Genomic DNA, 22240 nt, shown 5'->3' with positions numbered 1-22240 from the left:
GTCATAACAAAAGGAAGACAATGCTTTTGAAGAAGAATGAAGGGGAATGAAGTGCACCACTGCCGTCTGGGCTTTCCCTGCTCACCGCCAAGCAAGGCATCACTTCAGTGATGTGACAAGGAGCATCTTCAACACTTGGGGCATTTCTCTCTTTCAGACGTGCTAAGAGGAAAGACCAAATGTTGTCTTGGCTGACTCCATATTTAGTGAGGCTATATAAAGATTTCTCAGTCTGTGGTAGCTGAGAAATGGCTCTGCGGGGCAGCGTCTCACTGCTGTGGTTGCACTACCTGTGGTAGAACAGGTGTGGGAAGTGGACTGAGAAGAGCCGAGTCTCAAAACCAGGACATCTGGGCTCCATGCTGGCCCTCTCGTGACCTTCTGGTTGACCTTGGCTCCAGTTGCTGGGCCTCCGTTTCCCCATCTGTACTAGGAGGGGCTGGGTGAGATGACCGCTGCCACCCTTCTCTGCTCTAATTTCTGAGTCAGGATCAGGTAGAGAAGGAAGACCAGCTAAGATTCTGGTTGTTCCTGCCTTTGCCACAGCCTTATTAGGTGACCTTGGGTACGTATTCTTCATGTTGGGCCTGTTTCCCATCCTTGAACAACCCACATCCCGTAGGAAGGCTGTATGAGCAGTGGTGTGGAGCAGCAGGCATGGAGCAGGGGTCTCTTGGGCCAGGATTCAGAAAGCCTGTTCCTTGGGAGGCTCCACGTTGAGGATCCCATGTCCTGGAAAACTCCAGCCTGGGAGCAGCCCTCCAGTGGAGTCTGCGAGTCCAGTGCCCCCATTTCTAGGACTGCACCCAGTCACATGAACCTCGGGCCTCCCCAGCCTGCTGTGGCCACCTCTGCTTTTACTTTGCCTTCTAGACCCAGCAACCAATGTGGACAAGCCTAGGCCAAAATGTTCAATTGTGCAAAGCCTCGTTGAAGCCTGTTCTGAGCCACAGGGAGGAACTGCTGCCCAGTGGAACGTCATGGAAGCAGACATGAGTCCCATCCTCAGGGAGCTCAGGGTCCGGAATGGGGAGGGGACAGAGTGTACGGCATGTACCCAGTGCCGTAGAGAGGGGCAATGTCCTCAGTCCAGAGCTAGGAAGAGAAGATCCCATTGAAGGGGATCTAGGGAGATGAGTCAGAGCTGCTGGCTGAGGCTCAGCACCCTGGAGAAGTAAAACAGACTTCGGGGTGGCTCCATAGGCTCCAGGGGGATGGGATGATGAGGCTAGAAAGGAGCATGGGGCCAAATCTCGACAGGCTGGCAAGGCCCCGAAGGGGAGTCGGGGCTGGGGGGGGGAGGTCGTGGGTTTTCCATATTAGTTAAGAATCTTGGGATTGCAAGTGATGGGAACCCAGCTTGAACTAACCTAGGCAAAAAGGGCAATGTATCAGAAGAACACAGAATCCAAGGAAGGCCTGAACAACTGAGCAGGTGAGGAGGGCCCAGAGTGCCTTCAAACCTCCTGAAAACAGCTGGCAGAAACCCTGGGAAGTGCTCTGATTGGCTGGTCCTGGATAATGAGCATATTCCTGAACCAATCACTGTGTCCGGGGGTGGGAGCAAGATTCCCATTCAATAGATCCCCTTCCTTACCCCAAAATCAGGGCTGTGCTTTCAGAGGAGCGCAGGAAGGCACCACTAACCAGGTAGTCAGACATCATCAGAACTCAGCTGTTGGTCCTGATTATCTCTCTGTCGGCTCCATTTTTTTTTTCTGTTTCATGGCAGACTAAATTTCTCTACATGGAGGAATCCCAAGGAAGTGATTCACCGGCCCAGCCTGGGTCAAATTCCCACCCTCGAATTAATCAGCTGTGGCCAGAAGTCGGGGTCACCTGGTAACAGGGCTGCTTTGCCGCTGTCAGCAGGCGGCTGGGATGGGCAGTCTATGAAGGAAGGGACAATGCTGAGCAGGCAACCCCAGAATTGTCCCCTGAGTTTCTAAGCGGAGGAATATGGCCCGATCTGACCTGCATTTTGGGATGAGTAGGCATTAAAGACGACAGGTTTTTTCCTTTTATTCATAAAAACAAATTTGCAACAATTTATTAAAAATCGATACCATGCAGTAGGGGTACGAGAAATTCCTCATTTACATTTGATTCTGGCAGTTCCAGTCTAATTTAAAGCGTTTTGTGCACTAACATCATTGGAAAATGCCTTCAGGCCGAAGCCACTTCAGAAATGGACGGTGTGTTTGCTGCATATAAAAGAACAGAACCATTAAGTAGCTAGAGTCACTTCTGTGGGTCTTGTTATTTGCGAGGAAATTAAAAAAAAAATGGGTGAACCTACAGTATCAGTAAGACAGAGAATGTACTTCGTGAGTTAACCTAGAAGACGGCGCACGCTCAGGAGTCACAAAGGGTTACAGACGCACAGGCTCACCTCTGACAGTCCAATACTTTTGTTTGTTTTCCTGCTATGCTGGAATAATATTTCTACAGGTTTTTTTTTTGTGTGTGTGTATACATTATATACAATTAATTGTCTCTTTCCCTTTGAAAAATTAATGTGGTCCTTTAAATTAAATTTGGTTTTGGTGAAATCAAGAAAGCAAGTAAATACTGGTAATACACAGTGAGTGACAACACCAATTTTTAGTGCCTAAACAGAGAATGACTTCAACTTGACCTGTGATGTGTTAACATTTTTTTTTCCCTAAAAGCTACAGTACCTCCATAACCTCTCTTTGGGGAAGGGGAGCAGAAAGCTATGCTACGTGAAATAGGGTGCTTTGAAATGTTGGCGATGGTAAGATTCCTGTGGGCCCTTTTGTCAAAGCCTGGTGGAGAAAACAGTTTATTCCTGACTGCAGTGGTTCTGGGAAGAGATTATTGCCTGCCTGTTGAAGCTGCCAATAGGTTTCTTTAGGGAGTGAGCGAGCTGCTCAGTTGTGCAGACATCCTGGACGTTGTCATTCAGGCCTTTCTTGAGCAAAGAATGAACCTGTCTAGGAATGTCAGAAAAGTCATTGGGAGCCTCCCTCCAGCCTGGATATTCTGGGTAGAGGGCTGTGCTGGAAGCTTCTCTGGGCCACATCCCCGGCTGTAGGGAGGGCTGAAGGTCAGAGTCATACTCATACCTCACGGATCAGGGCGGCTTCACTGTTTGGTACAAAGCTTTCCTGGACAAGATCAAGTTTCAATCCTCAGAGTGACCTTGTGAGGTAGGCAGGACAGGTGTTATTTCAACCCCAAGTTACAGAGGGGAAACTGAGGCTCAGAGAGACACTAGTGACCTGAACAAAGTCACGTAGGGAGTGGGCAGGGGACTGAGGACTTGAACCCAGGTCTGTCTGACTCCCAGGCCAGTGCTCTTAGGGGCTCAATTCAAAGGGAAGAATGATCTTATGAATGAGAATCAATCTGCTGACTGATCACCCCAGTGATCCCAAGGGGAGAGCTCACTGGCTTGTCTGGATGGAAGGCTGCCTTCTGGAAGCCAAGGGAAGCCCTCAGCCAGCAACTCTGTCCCCTATGTCTACAGGGATGTCTTTTAGCAGAATGCCTCCAATTTACTTTGGTCAGAAACAAAGTTAGTGGGGAAAAAAAATCCCAGCCAGCCCTTGGGCCCTGATGAGAGAGGTTAAAGTGCACAATCTTTCTTTATCGTGTTTGCTGGGAACAGACATTCCATGATTAGCTCGGGTGGTCCCCCTGGTTACTGGGAGCATCCGATAGGAACACAAGGACATGGCCAACGTGGTGGGTGCATGACAGACTGTCGGTGAATGCTGCAGAGCGTGTCTGCAGTGACGTGCCCTAAATCCCCACGGTCCCAGGAATGGGTGTTATTGTGTTAACATGTGGCATTTACCAGAGTAACAAACATCTCATTGGGTGACACAGGTCCCATCTGGAGCATGTAAGTCAGCCTGCTCCAGTGCCGCAGCCCTCGGCCTGCCTGCCCCAGGGCTGTGCCTGTCTGCGCTCCTGCAGACTCCCTGTTCCAGGAAGGCTGGGGTTGGCTGGCCTGGCAGCTGGGGGCCTGGTGGCCCTTCTCACCTCCTCCCCCAGAGTGGAGAAGGGCTAGCCTGAGGGGTCACAGCCAGTGATGTGTGTGCAGAGTGCAGTTTCTTCAGAAGCCCCATGCCTCTTCCCAAGGCTGCTTGAGCCACTCCGTGACTTCCAGCTGGAGTTCTAGTGCCTCTCTCCTTGTCTAGATTTTTTTTTTTTTTTTGCAAGTTTGATAGCCCAGCTCTTCCTCGTTTGCAGATGTTATGGAAGAAGTCCCATTTCCATTCCTCTTCTTTGTGAAGACATAAGAACTTCACAAATAAGGCTCGAGGTCAGGTGCCAAGTCTCCCCCTGCCCCGTCCTGTCCACCTGAGTGCCATCCGAGTGGTCCTGAGAGGCCAGCCATGGTGCCCAGCTTCTCCGCAGCCAGAGCCGACAGTGTTTCTGCAGCAGACGCCTCTGCCCAGTGTGGTTCTGTCACGGGGGAGGCCCCGGGCCCAGGCCTCCCACCCTTACAGGCCCGAGACCATGACTCGGAAGGAGGGTGGCACATGTCTGTGGCGGGGGCTGGCGGTGGGGCTGACGCAGGGGCTGACACAGCTGGCGTCCACGCCTCCGATGGATGGGAGATAGGCATGGTGGAGGATGGGGAGCTGGAGGGACAGCCGACGCTGGATGCTGGAGAGAAAGAGGGAGGAATGTTAGTGAAGGCTAGCTGGGGGCTCACCAGAAAGTTCCTTGGACTCGCTTTGGCTAAAAAAGCTGATGACAGAGCATATTTTTCTCTGAATCCAAGATCTGTCCATCCAATTATCTAACCATTCAGCAATCCAGCAGGTATTTAATGAGGGCCCATATGTACCAGCTACTGCCCTGGGAATAACCAGGGAGACTGGAATAAACAAGGGAGATGAGTCTTCTTGAGCTTTGGTCCAGGATATGGTGATTATTATAAATGCCTTAGCAGAAAAGATGCTGCTTGACTTACGATGGGGTTACATTCCCATAAACCCATTGTAAGTTGAAAATATCATAAGTTGAAAAGTACATTTAATCCACCTAACCTACCAAACATCCTAGCTGAGCCTCGCCTACCTTAAATGTGCTCAGAACACTTACAGTTGGGCCATATCATCTAACACAAGGCCTATTTTATAAAAAAGTGTTAAATATCTCATGCAATTTACTGAATACAGTACTGAATATGTATCACTTTCACACCATTGTAAAGTTGAAAAATGGTAAGTTGGGGACTGTCTGTATTACTAAGGACAAAGCTTTGCCTTTCTAACAGGGCTTTGCTGCAAACCAGATAGTTCTCATTCTCTTCTCTCACAAACCTCCACAGGGCTTTCAGTTCCGTCCCTGAAAGACTTCTTGCCTGCTCTATCCTTCCTCTCTCCCATCTGCCTCTGCTTTGTCCAGGACCGCATCTCTTCTTGCTGGGCCAATTCCCACAGGCTCTTCCAGCTTCCTTGGTAACTAGTGTTATCTTTCCAACACTAGGAAGCCAAGGAAGGGATAAAAAGGACACTGATGTGATAATTGGGGCTCCCTAAGTTCCGTCTCTGGATCGGAATTTTCCAGGTGAATCTTCCATCCTTTCCACCTGTAAGCCCTGCCCCCTGGCAGCCAGTTTCCCTGGAAACCCTGCTCCTGGGTGCTCTTCTGCTGTTTCCCTGTCTGGAAGACTCTTTCTCTGCTTCCTGACATGATGAACTGTGTTTCCTTCAAGATCCAGTTTAAATATCACCTTGTTTGTCCTCACTCTCTGCTAAGAGAACCCTTCCTCTGCTAAGCAGAACCCTTGGTAAATACTCAGAAATGAAGCCAGAAAAAGCTGGAGGCAAGATGGAGCTGGGTGTGGGTTAGCACGTGATGGAGGAGCAGCAAGGGAAAAGGGAGCTGCCCTCTGACTCCCTTCTCATTGCCACATCCTTCTGGTCTTAATGACTGTCATGTCACTTTGTTGAAAAGTCTGCTTGCGGCAAATGTGCCCAGGTGACTGCTCCTCTGCTCGGCTCAGCTGCATTCTTGCACAGTTCTCCATGGGTGCAACTTTCACATCACATTCCTTGAGAGAAGGGACTGAGTTCTTATGCCTTCTTGTGTTCCCAGTGCCTGGCCACTCACGTGCAAAAAAGTGAGAAACAAAAACCCCAGAGCTTAACAAACACCCAATAGGCCAAAGAAATACTGCTATTCCCATTATAAAGAAGAAGGAAGAGTACAGAGTTCAGGTAACTTCCCCATGGAAACAAAACCAGAACTGGGGAAGGTGGAATTCTTGCTGCTTCTGTTCAACCACATTGTTTTGTGGTAGAGGCAAATTTAATTCATGGGGGCAGCCTTATCCCAACTGGGTGTGCCCTTGGGGTTCATTTAGGTCACTGGTGGGTTCTGAGATAGATGGGTACAGATGAAGTGCTGCCCACACTTTCCAGAAAGACTCCTCCCAAGAGACACCTCACAGGTGTGCATGGAACTACAGTGTCGGAGATCTCATTCTGAAGTTAAAAGTTGAACCTGTATAATGTCAGCTGAAGTCTGTGTCTTAAGGCAAGATCATGCTGGCAAGAAGTCCAGGACAAAAAGGGAAGAATCAACTGTGACCTGGGAAAAGGGTGCCCTGTCCAAGCACCCAGGGCAGGGCTATCTGCCTAGGCAAGGTGGGTCCTGTGGTTGTCAGAGCATTCTTCTGTCTGTTAGGATCCTGTTCGCCTTTCATTCATTCAACAAATGCTTGTCAAGAACCTACTCACTGGCAGAACCTGTGTTCAGTGCAGGGGATGCATGAAGGACTCATACCTTACTCTCAAGGTGCTTACACTCTACTGGAGGCAACTGCTAGGCAAACTGCTGACAAATTCCATGTAACTCTCACTCCCTGTCCTGGACTGTAAGCTGGCCAGGCCTTGGAGCTAGTTGGGTTGACAGGCTATTAGCTCTAATACTAAAGAGCCCCAAATGATGCTGCAATTGGTGATTTGGCTGCTTTTGCTGGTTCCTCATTGCTTGTCACTTCCAGAGGCCAAGTTTCAAAGTTTGTATTTCTAACTTCTGCTTCCAATGTGCTATAAGATGGAAGGCCTAAAATTGCCTGTGGGAACAAAGCTAACAGAGATATTCAGGTCTTTGCTTTGATGTCACCATCTCATTGAGTCTTCTCTGACCACCCTATTTAAAATGACACTCCCTGACCCCCTTCTCTGCTTTTTCTCCAAAGCTCCTATTGTTTGACATGCCACGTCTTGCTTTTTTATTAAGCTATCATCCTCCTAGATAGAATGGAAGCTCTATGAAGATAGGAATTTTAGTCCGTTTTCTTCACTGCTGTAACCCTAGCACCTATGCCTGACATACAGGAGGTCTCAGTAAACTGTTAAGTAAATGCATTTAGCAAGGTTAAATTTTACACATAACAAAGGCAGCGTGCTGTGGTAGAGAACATGGGATTTGATGTTGGACAGATGTGAGTTCAAGTCCTACTTCCTGCATGTAGCAATTGAGTGAGCTTTAGCAAGTCACCTCCCGTTTTTGAATATTAGTTTTTTCATCTGCAAAAAGAGCATTGTAATTGGACTGCATCATGGGATGGCTGTGGAAAGCAAATAAAATAATGGATGTGAAAACATGGTGCAAATTGCAAACTCTTGTGCAGGAGTGACGTATTTATTCTTCCGTTATAATTCTCAAGGAGAAGGTACTTACTGTTCTGGAGAGTTTATATCTTCTATAGGATCTTTGCATGTTCGAGAGGGCTCTGTTGTGTTCCACTGTAGCTGGGGATTTTGATCGAGGTGATTTTTTAAAATGGCCTTTCCTCCATCTGAATGCAAAACAACAATACCACAACATGTTCGGTTAACTTAGTTTTTAAAAATCAACAATGCAAGTTTTTGTAGGATGATGCCCCAGGAGACAGAACGCAAAAGAGCCCATTATCCCTCTGTGTTCTCTAAGCTGAGGTCCGTGTAGCGGCTCGCCTGGGACCAAGGCAGTGAGCTGAGAAGCCTCCAGCAGTCAGGGATGGAAGCAGTGTGCTGGGGATGTGTGTGGCATGCCCCGCGCTCTCCTTTCCAAGAACAAAAAGGGGAAAATCAAGTCAACTAATGTAGGAAACATAACTTAGAAACAAGAGGTTCTAACACTCATTTTCATAGGCACATAGGGATGTAAGACAAAGAAAAAACCTCCAAGGTATATTTTTCATAGAGCAGCAAAGATTGCAAAGAAAAAGAATAGTCAGTAAACCGCTGGTGGGAGAATAAATGGACATAATCTTACTGGGGAGCACTGCTGATCTGTGTCAAACACCATAAAAGGACCTATTTTTTACCCAGAATTTCCACTTCTCGAAATTATCCTAAGGAAATAATTAAAGATCTGTGCAAAGATACATACAAGATGTTCAACCTCGGCATCTTTTTTTTTTTTTTTCTGTCACTCAGATCATGCCACCAGTGGCATTATCTTGGCTCACTGCAACTTTCATCTCCCAGGTTCAAGCAATTCTCCTGTGTCAGCCCCGAGCAGCTAGGACTACAGGTGCATGCCACCATGCCCAGCTAATTTTTTGTATTTGTAGTAGAGATGGGGTTTCACCATATTAGTCAGGGTGGTCTCGAACTCCTGACCTCAGGTGATCCACCTGCCTTAGTCTCCCAAAGTGCTAGGATTATAGGTGTGAGCCACTGCGCCCAGCCTCAACCTCAGCATCATTTATAATATTAAAATGTTGGAACTCATCTGAATTTGGTAATAATGGATTAGTTACATAAGTTATAGGACCTCCATTCAAAATAATATTGTGTAGCCACAAAATATGGTGATTTAAATTCTCTCAACTCTCTTTGCGCTTCAGGACCATACAAAGAGATTTAAAGAAATATAAAAATCAGGTTCCCACCCGAGATTTGGATTCATGTAGTCTGGAGGGGTCTTCGTTTTTGCTTCAGTGGGCAACCTTATATGTATGTCATTTTGCACCTACGTGAGTACAGTTGATCCTCATTATTCATGAATGTTGTATTTGTAAACTCTTCTTCTGACTAAAATTTATTTGTAATCCCCAAATCAATATTTCAATACTTTTGTGGTCATTTGCTGACATGGACAGTGTGGGAAAATGTGAGTTGCCTGATGCACGTGTTCCCAGCTGAGGCTGAGCAAGCAAGGTGATGTACTGCCTTAGCGCTTAGCTTTTATATTGTAAATAAGTATCTTCCTGGAGGTTATTTAGTGACATGTTTTTCACATTTTGTGCTGTGTGTTGGTGAGTTTGCTGTTTAAAATGGCCCCCAAGCACAGCACTGAAGTGCTGGCTAGTGTCCCTAAGCACAAGAGGGCTGTGATGTGCCTTATGGAGAGAAAATACATGAGTTAGATAAGCTTCCATCAGGCATGAACTATAGTGCTGTTGGCCGTGAGTGCAATGCTAATTAAACCATATATATTAAATAAGATGTCTTTTTTTTTTTTTTTTTTTTTTGAGACAGAGTCTCACTCTGTCTCCAGGAGGAGTGCCGTGGTGCAATCTGGGCTCACTGCAACCTCCGCCTCCCGGGTTCATGTGATTCTCCTGCCTCAGCCTCCCGAGTAGCTGGGACTACAGGCACGTGCTACCATGCCTGGCTAATTTTTGTATTTTTAGTAGAGACAGGGTTTCACCATGTTGGCCAGGATGGTCTTGATCTCTTGACCTTGAGATCCGTCCACTTCGGCCTCCCAAAGTGCTGGAATTACAGGCTTGAGCCACTGCACTCAGCCTAAATGAGATGTCTTTAAACAGAAACATGCATACAACAAAATTATATATTGACTGGTGGACAAAAATGTCAGCTTGTGATGTCAGCCTGTGAGAGACTCCCAGGAACCTGATCGTGTATAGGAGCAATGGTTCAGTATTCACAATCCACTGCTGATGGAGGCTTTACAGAAAGAACGTAACTACCGCTACTGTGAATCAGCAGAATCGACTGTATATCCATACTGCTATGGTCTGAATGTGTCCCCCCAAATTCATGTGCTAAAACGGAATGACCAATGTGATAGTGTAAGAGAGTGGGGCCTTTAGGAGGTAATTAAGTCGTGAAGGCGGAGCCCGCATGGATGAGGTTAGGGCCCTTGGCTTGAGAAAGTGGGTTTGCCCCTTCCGCTCCTTCTGCCATGTGAAGATGCAGAGTTCCTCCCCTCCAGAGGATGCAGCAATCCAGGTGCCATCTCAGAAGTGGAGGCTGACCCTCCCCAGACACTGAACCTACTGGCACCTTGATTTAGGACTCCCCAGCCTCCAGAACTGTAAGAAATACATTTCTGTTGTTTATAGATTACCAAGTCTACCGTATTGTGTTATAGTAGCACAAACAGACTAAGGCATGGAGAACAAATCCCAAAAGTGGGATTGCTGGGTCTGAATGATTTCTGTTTCAACCAGCAGCATTTGAGAATGCCTCTCTTATAACCTGCTTCCTGGCACTCTGAGCAGCTTTTTGATCTCTGATCTTTGCCAGTCTTTGAGGCAAAAATGATATCTCATTGCAGATTTAATTTGCATTCCTTTAATAAGGAATGAGATTGATCATCTTTTCATAAGTGTAAGAACGATTTCCAGTTCCTTTTATGAGAACTCTCTTTTGCTCATTTTTCTTTTGAGATGTTGGTCTTTTTCTTACTAATTGGTATATAATTATACATTTTGTATTGTTACATATCATTTCTCCTTATATATAAGGGCATAAGCTTGTTATCTGAGTTAATTTTTGCCTTTGTTTGATTTTTTGACTGTACGTATCATGGCTTTTGCATTATGAAAGAAATTCTTTTTGTACCTAAATTTCTCAACCTTTCCTTTTGTGATTTCTGTTTTGCATCAAACTGAGACAGGTCCTCCTCTCTCTGAGATTATTTTTTAAAAATTTTACTTTGGTTTCTTCTAGTACTTTCATGTTTTCATTTTTTATATTTAAATATTTTATTCATCGGAATTAATTTTTGTGTAGGTGTGAGTTTAGGATCTACCTTATTCTCCTCCAGATGCCTACACATTTATCCCAATGAAATTTATTGAACAATTCCTTTTTTCTCACAAAATTTTTATTCTTGTAATTTCCTTGTTATCTCAATTTAAACGTTTTTGCAATAACCATGTTATATAATATTAATTATAGAATATTGCTACTGTAATAAGACCACTTATTACTTATATAATCAGAATAAAAGGCCAGGCATGGTGGCTTACGCCTGTAATCCCAGTACTTTGGGAGGCTGAGGTGGGTGGATCACCTGAGGTCAGGAGTTCGAGACCAGCCTGGCCAACATGGTGAAACCCCGTCTCTACTAAAAGTACAAAAAAATTAGCTGGGTGCAGTGGCAGGCACCTGTAATCCCAGCTACTCAGGAGGCTGAGGCAGAAGAATTGCTTGAACTTGGGAGGTGGAGGTTGCAGTGAGCCGAGATCGTGCCATTGCACTCCAGCCTGGGCAACAAGAGTGAAACTCCGTCTCAAAAAAATAAAAAATAAATAAATAAAATAAATAAAAGAAACAAAGATTTTTTTCATTGATTTAAAATAATGTTATAACAAATTGATGAACACATGCTAATGGAAAAATTCAAGCCATAGAGAAATACAAAAAAGGTAATGTGGCCGGGCGTGGTGGCTCGTGCCTGTAATCCCAGCACTTTGGGAGGCTGAGGCAGGCGAATCACTTGAGGTCAGGAGTTCTAGACCAGCCTGGCCAACATGGTGAAACCCTGTCTCTACTAAAAAAAAAAAATACAAAAATTAGCTGGGCATGGTGGTGGGCACCTGTAACCCCAGCTACTAAGGAGGCTGAGGCAGGAGAATTGCTTGAACCTGGGAGGCAGAGGTTGCAGTGAGGTGGGATCACGCCACTGCACTCCAGCCTGGGTGACAGAGTGAGACTCCATCTTATTAAAAAAAAAAAAAAAAAAAGTAACGTAAAATAGTCCCTTCTCACTCACTTTCCACAATACTATTTCTTTTCACACGAGTGAATACTGTTAGCAATTTGCTGTTTGTTTTTCTAAACCTTTTAAAAAATGCATTCACACACACGTGTATGCATTTGTGTGTCCCATAATCATAATGTTGGCTTTCATCTTGCTTTTTTCACCTGGAGATCTTTCCATTTCTGCACAAATAGACTCACCTCACTTTTTAATAGCTATAAAATGTGCCATGTTTGGCTATATCTTAATTAATGAAACCACCCCCAAATAATGAACATTTAAGTTAACTGCAGTTTTTCTCATCTACAGACAGCACTGTGATGAACATCTCTGTGTTCATCTCTGCACACCTGGGAGTATTTGCAAGGGGCAGGTTCCTGCTAGTAGAACTGCCAGGGCAAGAGGTTTAACATGGAGCATTTAGACAGTGTCAGACTGACTTCTAATGCATTGCAGGAGAATGCTCATTTCCAAATACTCTTACCAACTCTGGTAACCTTTAAATTTTTTTTTCCAAAAGGTAGGCAAAAATGGTTTGTGTGGTTTTTTTTAAAATTTATTTTTGTAGAGATGGGGTCTTGCTATGTTGTCCAGGCTGATCTCAAATTCCTGGACTCTAAGTGATTCTCTAGCCTTGGCCTCCCAAAATGCTGGGATTACAGGTATGAGCCATTGTGCCTGGCAGGTTTGTGTTATTGTAGCTTGCAATTCCCAAGTGGGTGGTGAGATTAAGCATTCTATCATAACTAACTGACCATTCTTTTCTTGCACATTGATGAGGTGTGTTTGAAACAGTGAAATACTGTTCAGAGAAGAAAGGATAAACTATTCATTAAGAAGAAAAGGGAAAATAAAACGTGCCTGCCCCCAGTCAGGGCACTGGGAATGCTGGCCCCAGTGTGTAGGTGTGGAACTGGAAGCCGAGGGATGAGAAATCGAAGCCCCAGGCCCAGGCAAGGTGGGGCTCAAAGCAGACACTGAACTGTGGTCAGCGGACAGAGGTTCCAGGTGCTCCAGCTCTGCGTGTGTGACTTCAGCCCAGTCCCGCGCCCTGTCTGAGCCTCAGTTTCTTCATCTAAAAAATGGAAGATGAACAGCTGGTGTTTGAAACCAAGGTCGCTACCACATTCTGGGGCCCTGGCTCTCTTACCTGTGCTCTCAGTGAAGTTTCCCAGGTTGAGGATGTCATTGAGCTCTTGGTAGTGGTTCTGTTTAATGTAGGTGGTCTTTTCTGGTGTGTCCTGCAGCTGCATGGTGACCTCTTCCAAGTCTTTATCCAGCTAGAAGACAAAGGTTCCAGTTGAGTCAGGGTCCCTGGCCCAGCCCTGGCAGCTAGGCCACTAGGGCCAAAAGGTAGCTCACATGGCTGGGCCTTTACCTGTATTCAGGAGTGCCCTGAGAATCAGAGGGGTTACTGCATTTTGGTGAGGAGATGCAGAAGGACCCTGGCAGCTCTTTGTTCAAGGAGAAGCTATGATAAGAGGGACCTGGGCTTTGCAATTATGTGTTCAGTGTAGGCTTGGGCCTTGATGAAGCAGACAAGCAAGCCCAGGGAGGTAGGGCAGGGAGAGCATAAGAGCTCAGGCTCTGGACAGGCCTCATGCAAACCCAAGGCTGCCCCTTACTTGCAGTGACGTTCTTCTGGCTTGTGAGAACCCAGTCTCAATTCCTTTTTCTGTAGAATAGGGTAATAATAGCACCTACCTCAGGGGGAGGTTGTGAAGATCAAACAAGATAATACATGGAAAGTTTAGCCCGGTGTCTGACACATAATAAGGGTAACTTGCTACTATAATAATATTACTATTATGACAGGGTCTCACTCTGTCACCCAGATTAGAGTGCAGTGGTGCAATTATCGTTTACTGCAACCTTGACCTCGTAGGCTCAAGCGATCCTCCCACCTCACCCTCCTGAGTAGCTGGGACTACATGTGCATGCCACCATGCCTGGCTAATTTTTTTGTTTTTTGGTACAGATGGGGTCTCTCTATGTTCCTCAGGCTGGTCTTGAACTCCTGAGCTCAAGCAGTCCTCTCACTTTGGCCTCCCAAAGTGCTGGGTTTACAGGCATGAACTACTGTGCCTGGCCTTATAATTACTATTATTGATACTTAATAGGACCCATAGTGGGGAGGATAGACACGCACGGCTTGCGAGCTCTGAGCCTCACACTATCATGGAGACTCTGACCTGCAGGGGCTCACTCAGAGGAGTTAATCAGGATGGGTCCCAGTCATCCCCACGTTTTTATTTTTGGAGACAAGGTTTCTCTATGTTGCCCAGGCCAGTCTCGAACTCCTGGGCTTGAGCGATCCTCACACTTTAGCCTCCCAAAGCGTTGGGATTACAGGTGTGAGCCATGGCACCTGGCCCATTCCCAGGTTATACAAAAATCAGGTGCAAGTCCTGGGGCAATTCAGCCCCAGAGAAGCCTGGGCAATATGAGTGTTGGTAGTTGTTGGGGGTGGTAGTCGGGATGGGTGGTGAACATCTGTGATATTACCATATCTGTGTAATAGAATGGCTTTCATCCGTGATTCCTGGCTGCTATATCTCTTGTAAAGAGTCTTTTGTTATAATGTCAGAGCATTTTAGGCCTCAGGAGCAGGTCTCATGAAACCGAATCACTCTCTCTGACCTTCTCCTGTCCTTTCTCACCTGCTCAAGGCAGGACTCTAATCTGATTGTAGGTCAAAAGACCTTTATCACAGACAGAGTCTTGTCCCATACCCTGGAGGAAGGAATGCTACGGAGAGGCCAAGAAAAGTCCGAACAGAAAGGCCTTGCTGGGTTTAGATCATGCGTTTTTGTCCAATCACATTTCTACACAGTTGTCAATCATGCCTCGTGTAATGAAGCCTCCAGAAAAACTAAAAAGAACAGGGTATGAAGATTTTCCGGGTAGCTGAACACGTGAAGGTTCCTGGATCATGGGGCCCAGGGAGGCAGGGAGGCTCCACACCCCTTCACCCACCCTTGCTCTGTGCATCTCTTCCTTCATGTCCTTGGTAATAAGCTGGTAAATGTGTTTCCCTGGGTTCCGTAAGCCCTTCTAGCAAATTAATTCAACCCAAAGCAGGATCCTGGGAGTCCCAACTTGAAGCTGGTTGGTCAGAAGTTCCAGAGGCCTGACTTGTGACTGGTATCTGAGGGTGGGGTGGGGGTCAGGGGGAGCCTTGGGGACTGAGCCCTCAACCTGTGGGATCTGAAGCTATCTCTAGACACGTAGTATTGGAATTGAACTGGAGGCACCCAGCGGGTGCCTGCTGCTTGCTGGTGGGGAAAACCCCACACACATTTGGTCACAGAAGTCTTCTGTGTTGACTGTTGTGTTGGTGCAAGAGCACAGGAAAAACACGGTTAGAGGATTTTTCCAAACAGCATCCTGCTGTAGTATAAGGGAGGAGACCTGATAAACTATCAGATGCTGTTCTGATGTCAGGAACACAGCCATGAAACTGTTTAATACGTTTTCACGTGGAGGAGGAGGGAGAGTGATACTCTTTTCCATGTGACTTAAATGGCAGGAGTAGGATCAAAGGGTGGGGACAACAGGAGGCCAGATTGTGATTCATTTCCAGGAAAAATAACACAACATTTTAGAGTTTTAAATAGCGGCTTGGGTTTCCTAACGTGAGTGAACTCTTCATTGCTGAAGTGTGCAAGTAGAAGCTAAATGCACAGTGACATGGTAGTACTGATATTACGAGAGGTCTGATATTGAAACAGAGCCTGTAATGGGCTTTGGGGGACAGAAACCCTTCTCAGTTTGCTCTGGCAGCTGATGGTGGGTTGCCTTATCCTAAAGCAGTCATCTTTAGGTGCACAGACAACTGTGTGGTGGCTCTCTGTGGCAGAATTCTGTGAACCCCTCAAAGGGCTGCCAGATCTAGCAAATAAAAATCCAGAATGTCCAGTCAAATTTGAGTTTCAGATGAGTTCTTTTTTAGTATAAGTATGTCCAAGTATTATTCGGGCTATACTTTTACTGAAAATATGATTGGTTGTTGATCTGAAGTTTGAATTTAACTGGGCATCCTGTATCTAATCTGGCAACCCTATGTCTCACTTCTTCCTTGCAGCTGTCCAGCTAGAGACGACGTTTCCCAGCCTCCTCTCTCACTAGGTGTGCTCATGTCAGTTTTTGCAGATGTGACTAGGGCAGAACCAAAATGTGCACAATTTTTGGTGTTACTGCTTAAAAGGCAATCCCTCCATGGACTTTCTATCTCTTCCCCTCCTGACACTGTGAACAGGACATGTCGTCCACCCAGCTCTCCCGCTATGAATGAAGAGAACGCCCTGGAGAGTGGGGGAAACCAGAGGGCAGGAACCGAACCCAGCAATGACCTTGGGAAGCAGAGCTGCCCCACCCGGGGCCTCTCTTTTCATGGCCATTAGGTAAAAGGGAAATAAACATATTTTCTCTGGGCCACTTTATTTTGGGGCCTTGTTTAGCCAGCATTGTAACCAATGTACTTTCCTTGGTCCCTTTCCTGTCCCCCTGCCTAATCAGAATTCCTCTATTAAAGCAACACACAGCCTGCAGAGCATGGGTCCAGGCATACCTCCAACCCAAAGGGAGGGGTAGAGGAGGGGAGGTAATTTGTTTTCCCTTCTCTGGTCTACAAGCCAAGCCTGGCTTGGGCACAAGGCAATCTGGCTCTGGTCTCTCTGGAATATTCAAGAACCAGTTGAGAACCCTCAGGACAAAGGCGAGGTCTGCTGCAGCACTCTCTCTTGAAAAGTTTCTTTTCACGTTCTCTTCTCTTGTACATCATATAGATGTGGTGGTTGCTGGGTTGTGCTGGGAGAGTGAAAAACTGAGAGGGAGAGAGACACAGACAAAGAGACACTGACGTAGGAAGCTATGATAATCCGGAAGCTCACAAATCTCTCTGAGTTCCTTTCTGTCTGGGGATGGCTTGAATCAGGTGTTGCTGGCCTCCAAGAGCCTGGGCGAGGTGGGCAAGAGGCTCGTGTTGGATTCTGACAAATGCCTCTATGTGGTTTATGTCACCCCTGGCTCTCGCAGCTGTAACTGCAGCTGATGCGACTGCACGGTCATGCTGCAGGGATGGTCTAGAGGAGCCTGAGAGTCCCTGCACAGGGTCAGAGGGGCTTCAGTGGGAGACGGGGCCCAGCTACCAGATGCAGAGGGAGGTACCTCTGTGATCTTCATTCGCAGGCGATGGTTTTCTGACTGTAGGCCCTCCAGGCGGGATGTGCTGGCTTGGTTCACACTGGTGACTGAGGTGGACGTTTTAGAATCTTCTTTCTTCTGATTCTGAGTGAACTGGAATCGCCTGTTCTGCGTTGCTGCATCTGGGTTTGTTCTCAGGGTGATGAGCTGAAAGGATAAAGGTGGGGGCGGGGTTGAAGAGAGAGCCCTGGGTCCTTCCTCCCATCCCACTTGGCAGACTCTCCCAAGCAGATCCTGCTCTGGAGGCGACAAGAGGCCCCAGGAAAGCCACAGGCTGGGAGTCAGGAGACCTAGGCTCAGGCCAGACTCTGCTACTCGCTTGTGTGTGACCTGGGGCAGGCCCCTTCCCCTCACCAAGCCTCCATGTCCTTCCTGGTCACTAAGAGGCTAGTCTCCTGACCCTGATGCCACCTGCATCCCAACCAGGGCCCCTGAGGCCTCACTCCAGCTGCCTAGCACGCTGCCTTAGGCCTTGCTCCTTGTGGATAAAATAAGCCCCGAGGGCAACAGTTGTGACAACAAAGAGATAGAGGAGAGCGAAGGCCTCTGTTAAACCGTTGATGAGTTCTGGAAGCAGGCTGGTAACAAGCTCTGTCACTGACAAAAGCTTGTTTTTTAGCAGCTTAAAACAACACATGGTTATTATCTCACAGTTTCCGTGAGTCAGGGGTCTGGGCATCGCTTAGCTGCATCCAAAGACATTTTGTATAGAAAACAAAAAGTTGCCACTTGACCCTGATCTTACCCGCTTATTCTAGAAACATCTCTGGTCGAAGCAGGCTCTGGGCTCAGCTCTGGAAAGCAGGAGCTGAGTGACCCATGGCCCCTGCCCATTGGGACTTCATGGTCCAGAGGCGTGGGCTGGGGATGAAGGAAGGACTCAATCTTCACCAGGCCAGCGGGTAGCAGGGACAGCCTACCACAGTGCCGTGGCCTGCTGGGCTCTGAGGACGGTCTGGAGGGATGGTGGGGATGGTGGGGGGAAGGGAACTCCAAGGGAAGAACTGGCGTCTGCCAGTGCAGAGAGGCCTGGGGGAAATGGAAGGGGAAGGGCAGGTTGGGTAGTGGACAGGGTTCTCTGGGGAGACTAGAGGAGACCCGAGGGTTCTGAGAGCCAGCCCAACATGAGAAACTTGATCCTAGAGCCAGAGGACAATGAGGAGCTATTGGGCATGACAAAGCAGAGTGCCACAATCGAAGCTTGGCTTAGAGAATCATCTAGCCTCTTTTACAGGATGGAAAGAATGTCAGAGTGCAGGCAGAGAAGTCATGGCATTGCCCTTTAGTCTGGGCAGGTGTGAATGACTAAGGTGTGTACACCAGAGGTATTCTAGTGCAGAGCTCACAGTGTCTGGGGGCTGACTGCATGCCCAGGAGGATGGAGGCACCATGGGTAGCCTGCTTGCTGAAAGGGACCCAGGTGATCTTTCCTCTCCCCTGCTCTGAGGCAGATGCCTTCCACTTGGGTCAGTAACCCCCTCCCAGCCTTGCAACTCTGTGTCCTGTTCTTTCCTTTTTTGGAGGTGCAGGTAAAGGGTCTCACTCTGTCACCAAGGCTAGAGTGCAGTGGCACAATCTCAGCTCACCACAACCTCTGCTCCTCCAGGCTCGAGCGATCTTCCTACTTCAGCCTCCTGAGTAGCCAGGACTACAGGTGCGTGCCACCACACCTGGCTTTTTTTTTTTTTTTTTTTTTTTTGTATTTTTAGTAGAGACGGGGTGTCACCATGTTGCTCAGGCTGGTCTTGAACTCCTGGCCTCAAGTGATCCTCCTGCCTTGGTCTCCCAAAGTGCTGGGATTACAGGCAGGAGCCACCATGCCTGGCCACCTTCCTTTACTTTTGAGACTCACTTAGGTCAGGCTTCCCTCAACACAGATCACCCTACTGCAGGGGCTCCTAAGAAGAAAGGCCTCTGGCTCACCCACCCATTGCAAGGTAGGATGATGTTTGAAAAATTTCTCTTCAAGGTGGTCTGAAGGTCAGCCCTTCAAATAAATGGAACACATAAGTGGCTACTAAAAAGTTATTTTTTTGGACCCAACAATACTACTTCTGTGGCTCCACATTAAAGGAATAATTGGAAAAAAGGAAACTGTGTTATGCAGAAAAAATGTTCATTTCTAAAATCCAGTGCTCACCAATAGAAGATCAAATGGACAAGTAAATTAAGGAAATTCCCTCAATGACAGTTATGAATGTGGGAAAATACAAAGGACAAAACATTAAGCAAAGAACAAAATGTGTGCTATAGTTATGGCCATATCTTAAAAAGTATCACCATAGGCTGGGCCAGGTGGCTCATGCCTGTAATCTCAGCACTTTGGGAGGCCAAGGCTGGAGGATCGCTTGAGCCCAGGAGTCCAAGACCAGCTTGGGCAACATAGGGACACCCCGTCTCTATAAAAAATTTAAAAATTAGCCAAGCGTGGTGGTGCAAGCCTGTAGTCCCAGCTACTTGGAAGGCTGAGGCAGGAGAATCGCTTGATCCCAGGAGGTTGAGGTTGCAGTGAGCTGAGATCGCATCACTGCACTGCAGCCTGGGTGGCAGAGTGAGGAAAAAAAAAAAAAAAAGCATCATCTCCTAGCCATTAAGAAAAAGGCTGGAAGGAAACACATAAAAAACATTAACAGTAAAGAACACCCCAATAAAACATGACCAGTGATTATTTTTGGGTGGTGGGACTATGGGAGATTTCTGAAAAACCTGGCCTTTACTACTCTGCATTTTCTGAATTTTCTATAATGTGAATTGTCTTCATCATAAAAAAAAAAAGGAATGGGTAAACCTTTTAGAGAATGGAGAAAAGCCAGCAATGCCCCTGTGCTGGAGTTGGAGGGCAGAGGCCAGCGCCTGTACCTTTGGCACGAATACCAGGCAGAGGGTGATGGTGCTGCAGAAGATGATGACCAGAGCCACGATGCAGAACTGCACATTGGGCTGGTCCCGGGTCAGGAAGGAGACGGCAGCCCCGATGATGCACATGATCCCCACATTGTAGACACTCATCCCGATGTACTTGCTGTCGTTGAGTGCAGGGATGCTGACGTTGCGGGTCTCCCAAGCTAAGAAACAACCGAACAACTGAAATGGTGAACAGAAAGGGGAGATGATCGTTACCAAAGGGCGGCACACACCCGCTGCTCTGAGAAGCTGTGGAGTGGAGGGTTACTCAGGAGGTGGGCTGCAGGGAGGGAGGGTCAGGGGCCTTGCTGTCAGCCAGGTCTTCTGGATGTCACCATCTGTCTCCACTTGTGGCCCTGCTGAGTTGAGTTCTGCCGAGCAAATGCAGACTGGGGATGTGACAGCTGTCCAGTTCTCCTGCACCCCATGACTGGTTCATGCACAGACCTGCCCGAGGCTACAGTGGAAGGGAACTTCAGATAAGATCTCAGCCTTCTCCCTCACTCTCCAGGGAATACTAAGGCCCAGAAGGGGTGAATAGGTCTGCCCAAGGCCACACAGCAATATGGTAGCAAAAATGGGCTGTGTTTTTAGAAATTCACTCCAGTCTTTTTTCTATTAAACTAAGCAGATCACTTGTGTCTGAAACTTCTATTGTCCCCAAGTGCACAATAGACACCCAGAATAGAGACTACATTTTCTAGCTGCCCTAGAGGCTAGGCGTGGCGTATTACTAGCTTCTTGACAATGCCTGTAAATAGAAGTGGTGTGCACATGTTCTGGGAAGTGTCTTTAAAAGGAAGAGGTGTTGCTTTTCCTCCTTCCTAACAGCTGGAGTGGAATGTGATGGGTGGAGCTTCAGCATCAGTCTTAGATCACAAGGCTATGATGTGCAACCTGTGTAATGATGATGTGGGGGCTGCAAGATGCAAGGAGCTGAGATTCTGGGAGCCTTACCCCAACCCTAGACTGCTTACCTCTGGACTAGGTTTATCTGAGAGGAACATTTCCTGTCTCTTCAACCATTATTATTGTGGGTTTTTCTGTGACTTGCCGCTCTACTCCTAACCAATAGATGTCTCAACAGAAATGGACAGGGTAGAGGCCAACTATGATCTGAAGCAGGGTGTCGAGGGTTTAACCCTTATGGGTGATCTAACGGGAGGGCGGGCTGCAGGGACAGTGCAGGTGGGTGTAGGCCAGAGTGGTGGTGTGGTGGGCAGGAGGAAGAGCCAAGATGGCTGACTGGTACACGGACCTCTGCTTTAGTGCAGCCCCTCCAAGAGGCCTTTCTCACAAAGGCCCCTCTTCTCTTTGGCTTCGGCAGGGCAGCTTCAGGTGTCTGACAGCTGCATGAACCATTTAACATCACACTGAGGGACCTGTGTTTAGAGATTTGATGGCAGCATAATGCTGTGTGGTAGAAGCAGGGCTGGACACAAGGCCGGGGGATATGGACTCTGCTCTGCCATCTGTTGCCTGGGTGACCTGGGCAAGTCACTTCACCTCTCAGGACCTTACTTTCAACATCTGTGGACTGGGGATAATAATAATAATATCTATGTCACAGGGTTTATGTGTGGATGAAATGGGAGGATGGATGTCAAAGCACTCTGTAGACTGAAATGTTCTGTACCAAGGTAAATTCAAAGCTATTTGTAATTGATCTTATTTTATACAACCATGATTGTTTTCCTCTCCCTTGTCCTTTATCCTTTCTCTAAATGTGTTATCTCACAGCCTGATTTATTCCTTTTAAAAAATTCCTTTTAAAATGGGGAACCTGGCCAGGTGCGGTGGCTCACACCTATAATCCCAGCACTTTGGGAGGCCAAGACTGGTGGATTACCTGAGGTCACGAGTTTGAGACCAGCCTGAGCAATGTGGTGAAACCCCAACTCTAATAAAAATATAAAAATTAGCTGGGCATGGTGGTGCATGCCTGTAATTTCAGCTACTTGGGAGGCTGAGGCAGGAGAATCACTTGAACCCAGGAGGCGGAGGTTGCAGTGAGAAGAGATCCTATCAGCCATGCTATCAATGGGCCACCAAGCCACTGTGAAGGTCTCCACAATAAACGTAGGCTACTCTGCGGACCTGGTGGTTGGCTGTAAATCTCTAAAGAGTATCAGGAAGAAACACAAAGTAACTTGTTCTTAGGCCCTCAAAAAGTAGAACGAGGGTTCGTGGGCAC

General features: G+C 47.2%; 1 protein-coding gene across 1 annotated transcript in view; it reads right to left on the bottom strand.

Moving 5' to 3' along the window:
- Positions 1-1997: 1997 nt before the first annotated feature.
- GABBR2 (gamma-aminobutyric acid type B receptor subunit 2) overlaps positions 1998-22240 on the bottom strand; it is a 414624-nt gene continuing 394381 nt past the window's right edge. The window contains exons 15-19 of the mRNA XM_003260548.2: positions 20002-20226; positions 17107-17289; positions 13088-13217; positions 7675-7792; positions 1998-4641 (exon numbers count right to left, since the gene is read on the bottom strand). Coding sequence (XP_003260596.1) covers positions 4476-4641; positions 7675-7792; positions 13088-13217; positions 17107-17289; positions 20002-20226 — 822 coding nt within the window. The 3' untranslated portion in view covers positions 1998-4475. The remainder of the gene's footprint in view (positions 4642-7674; positions 7793-13087; positions 13218-17106; positions 17290-20001; positions 20227-22240) is intronic.

Source organism: Nomascus leucogenys, chromosome 1a, assembly GCF_006542625.1.
Source record: "Nomascus leucogenys isolate Asia chromosome 1a, Asia_NLE_v1, whole genome shotgun sequence".
Taxonomy (NCBI): domain Eukaryota; kingdom Metazoa; phylum Chordata; class Mammalia; order Primates; family Hylobatidae; genus Nomascus; species Nomascus leucogenys.
Note: the sequence above shows the minus strand (reverse complement) of the source record. Positions and strands in the feature narration are given on the sequence as shown.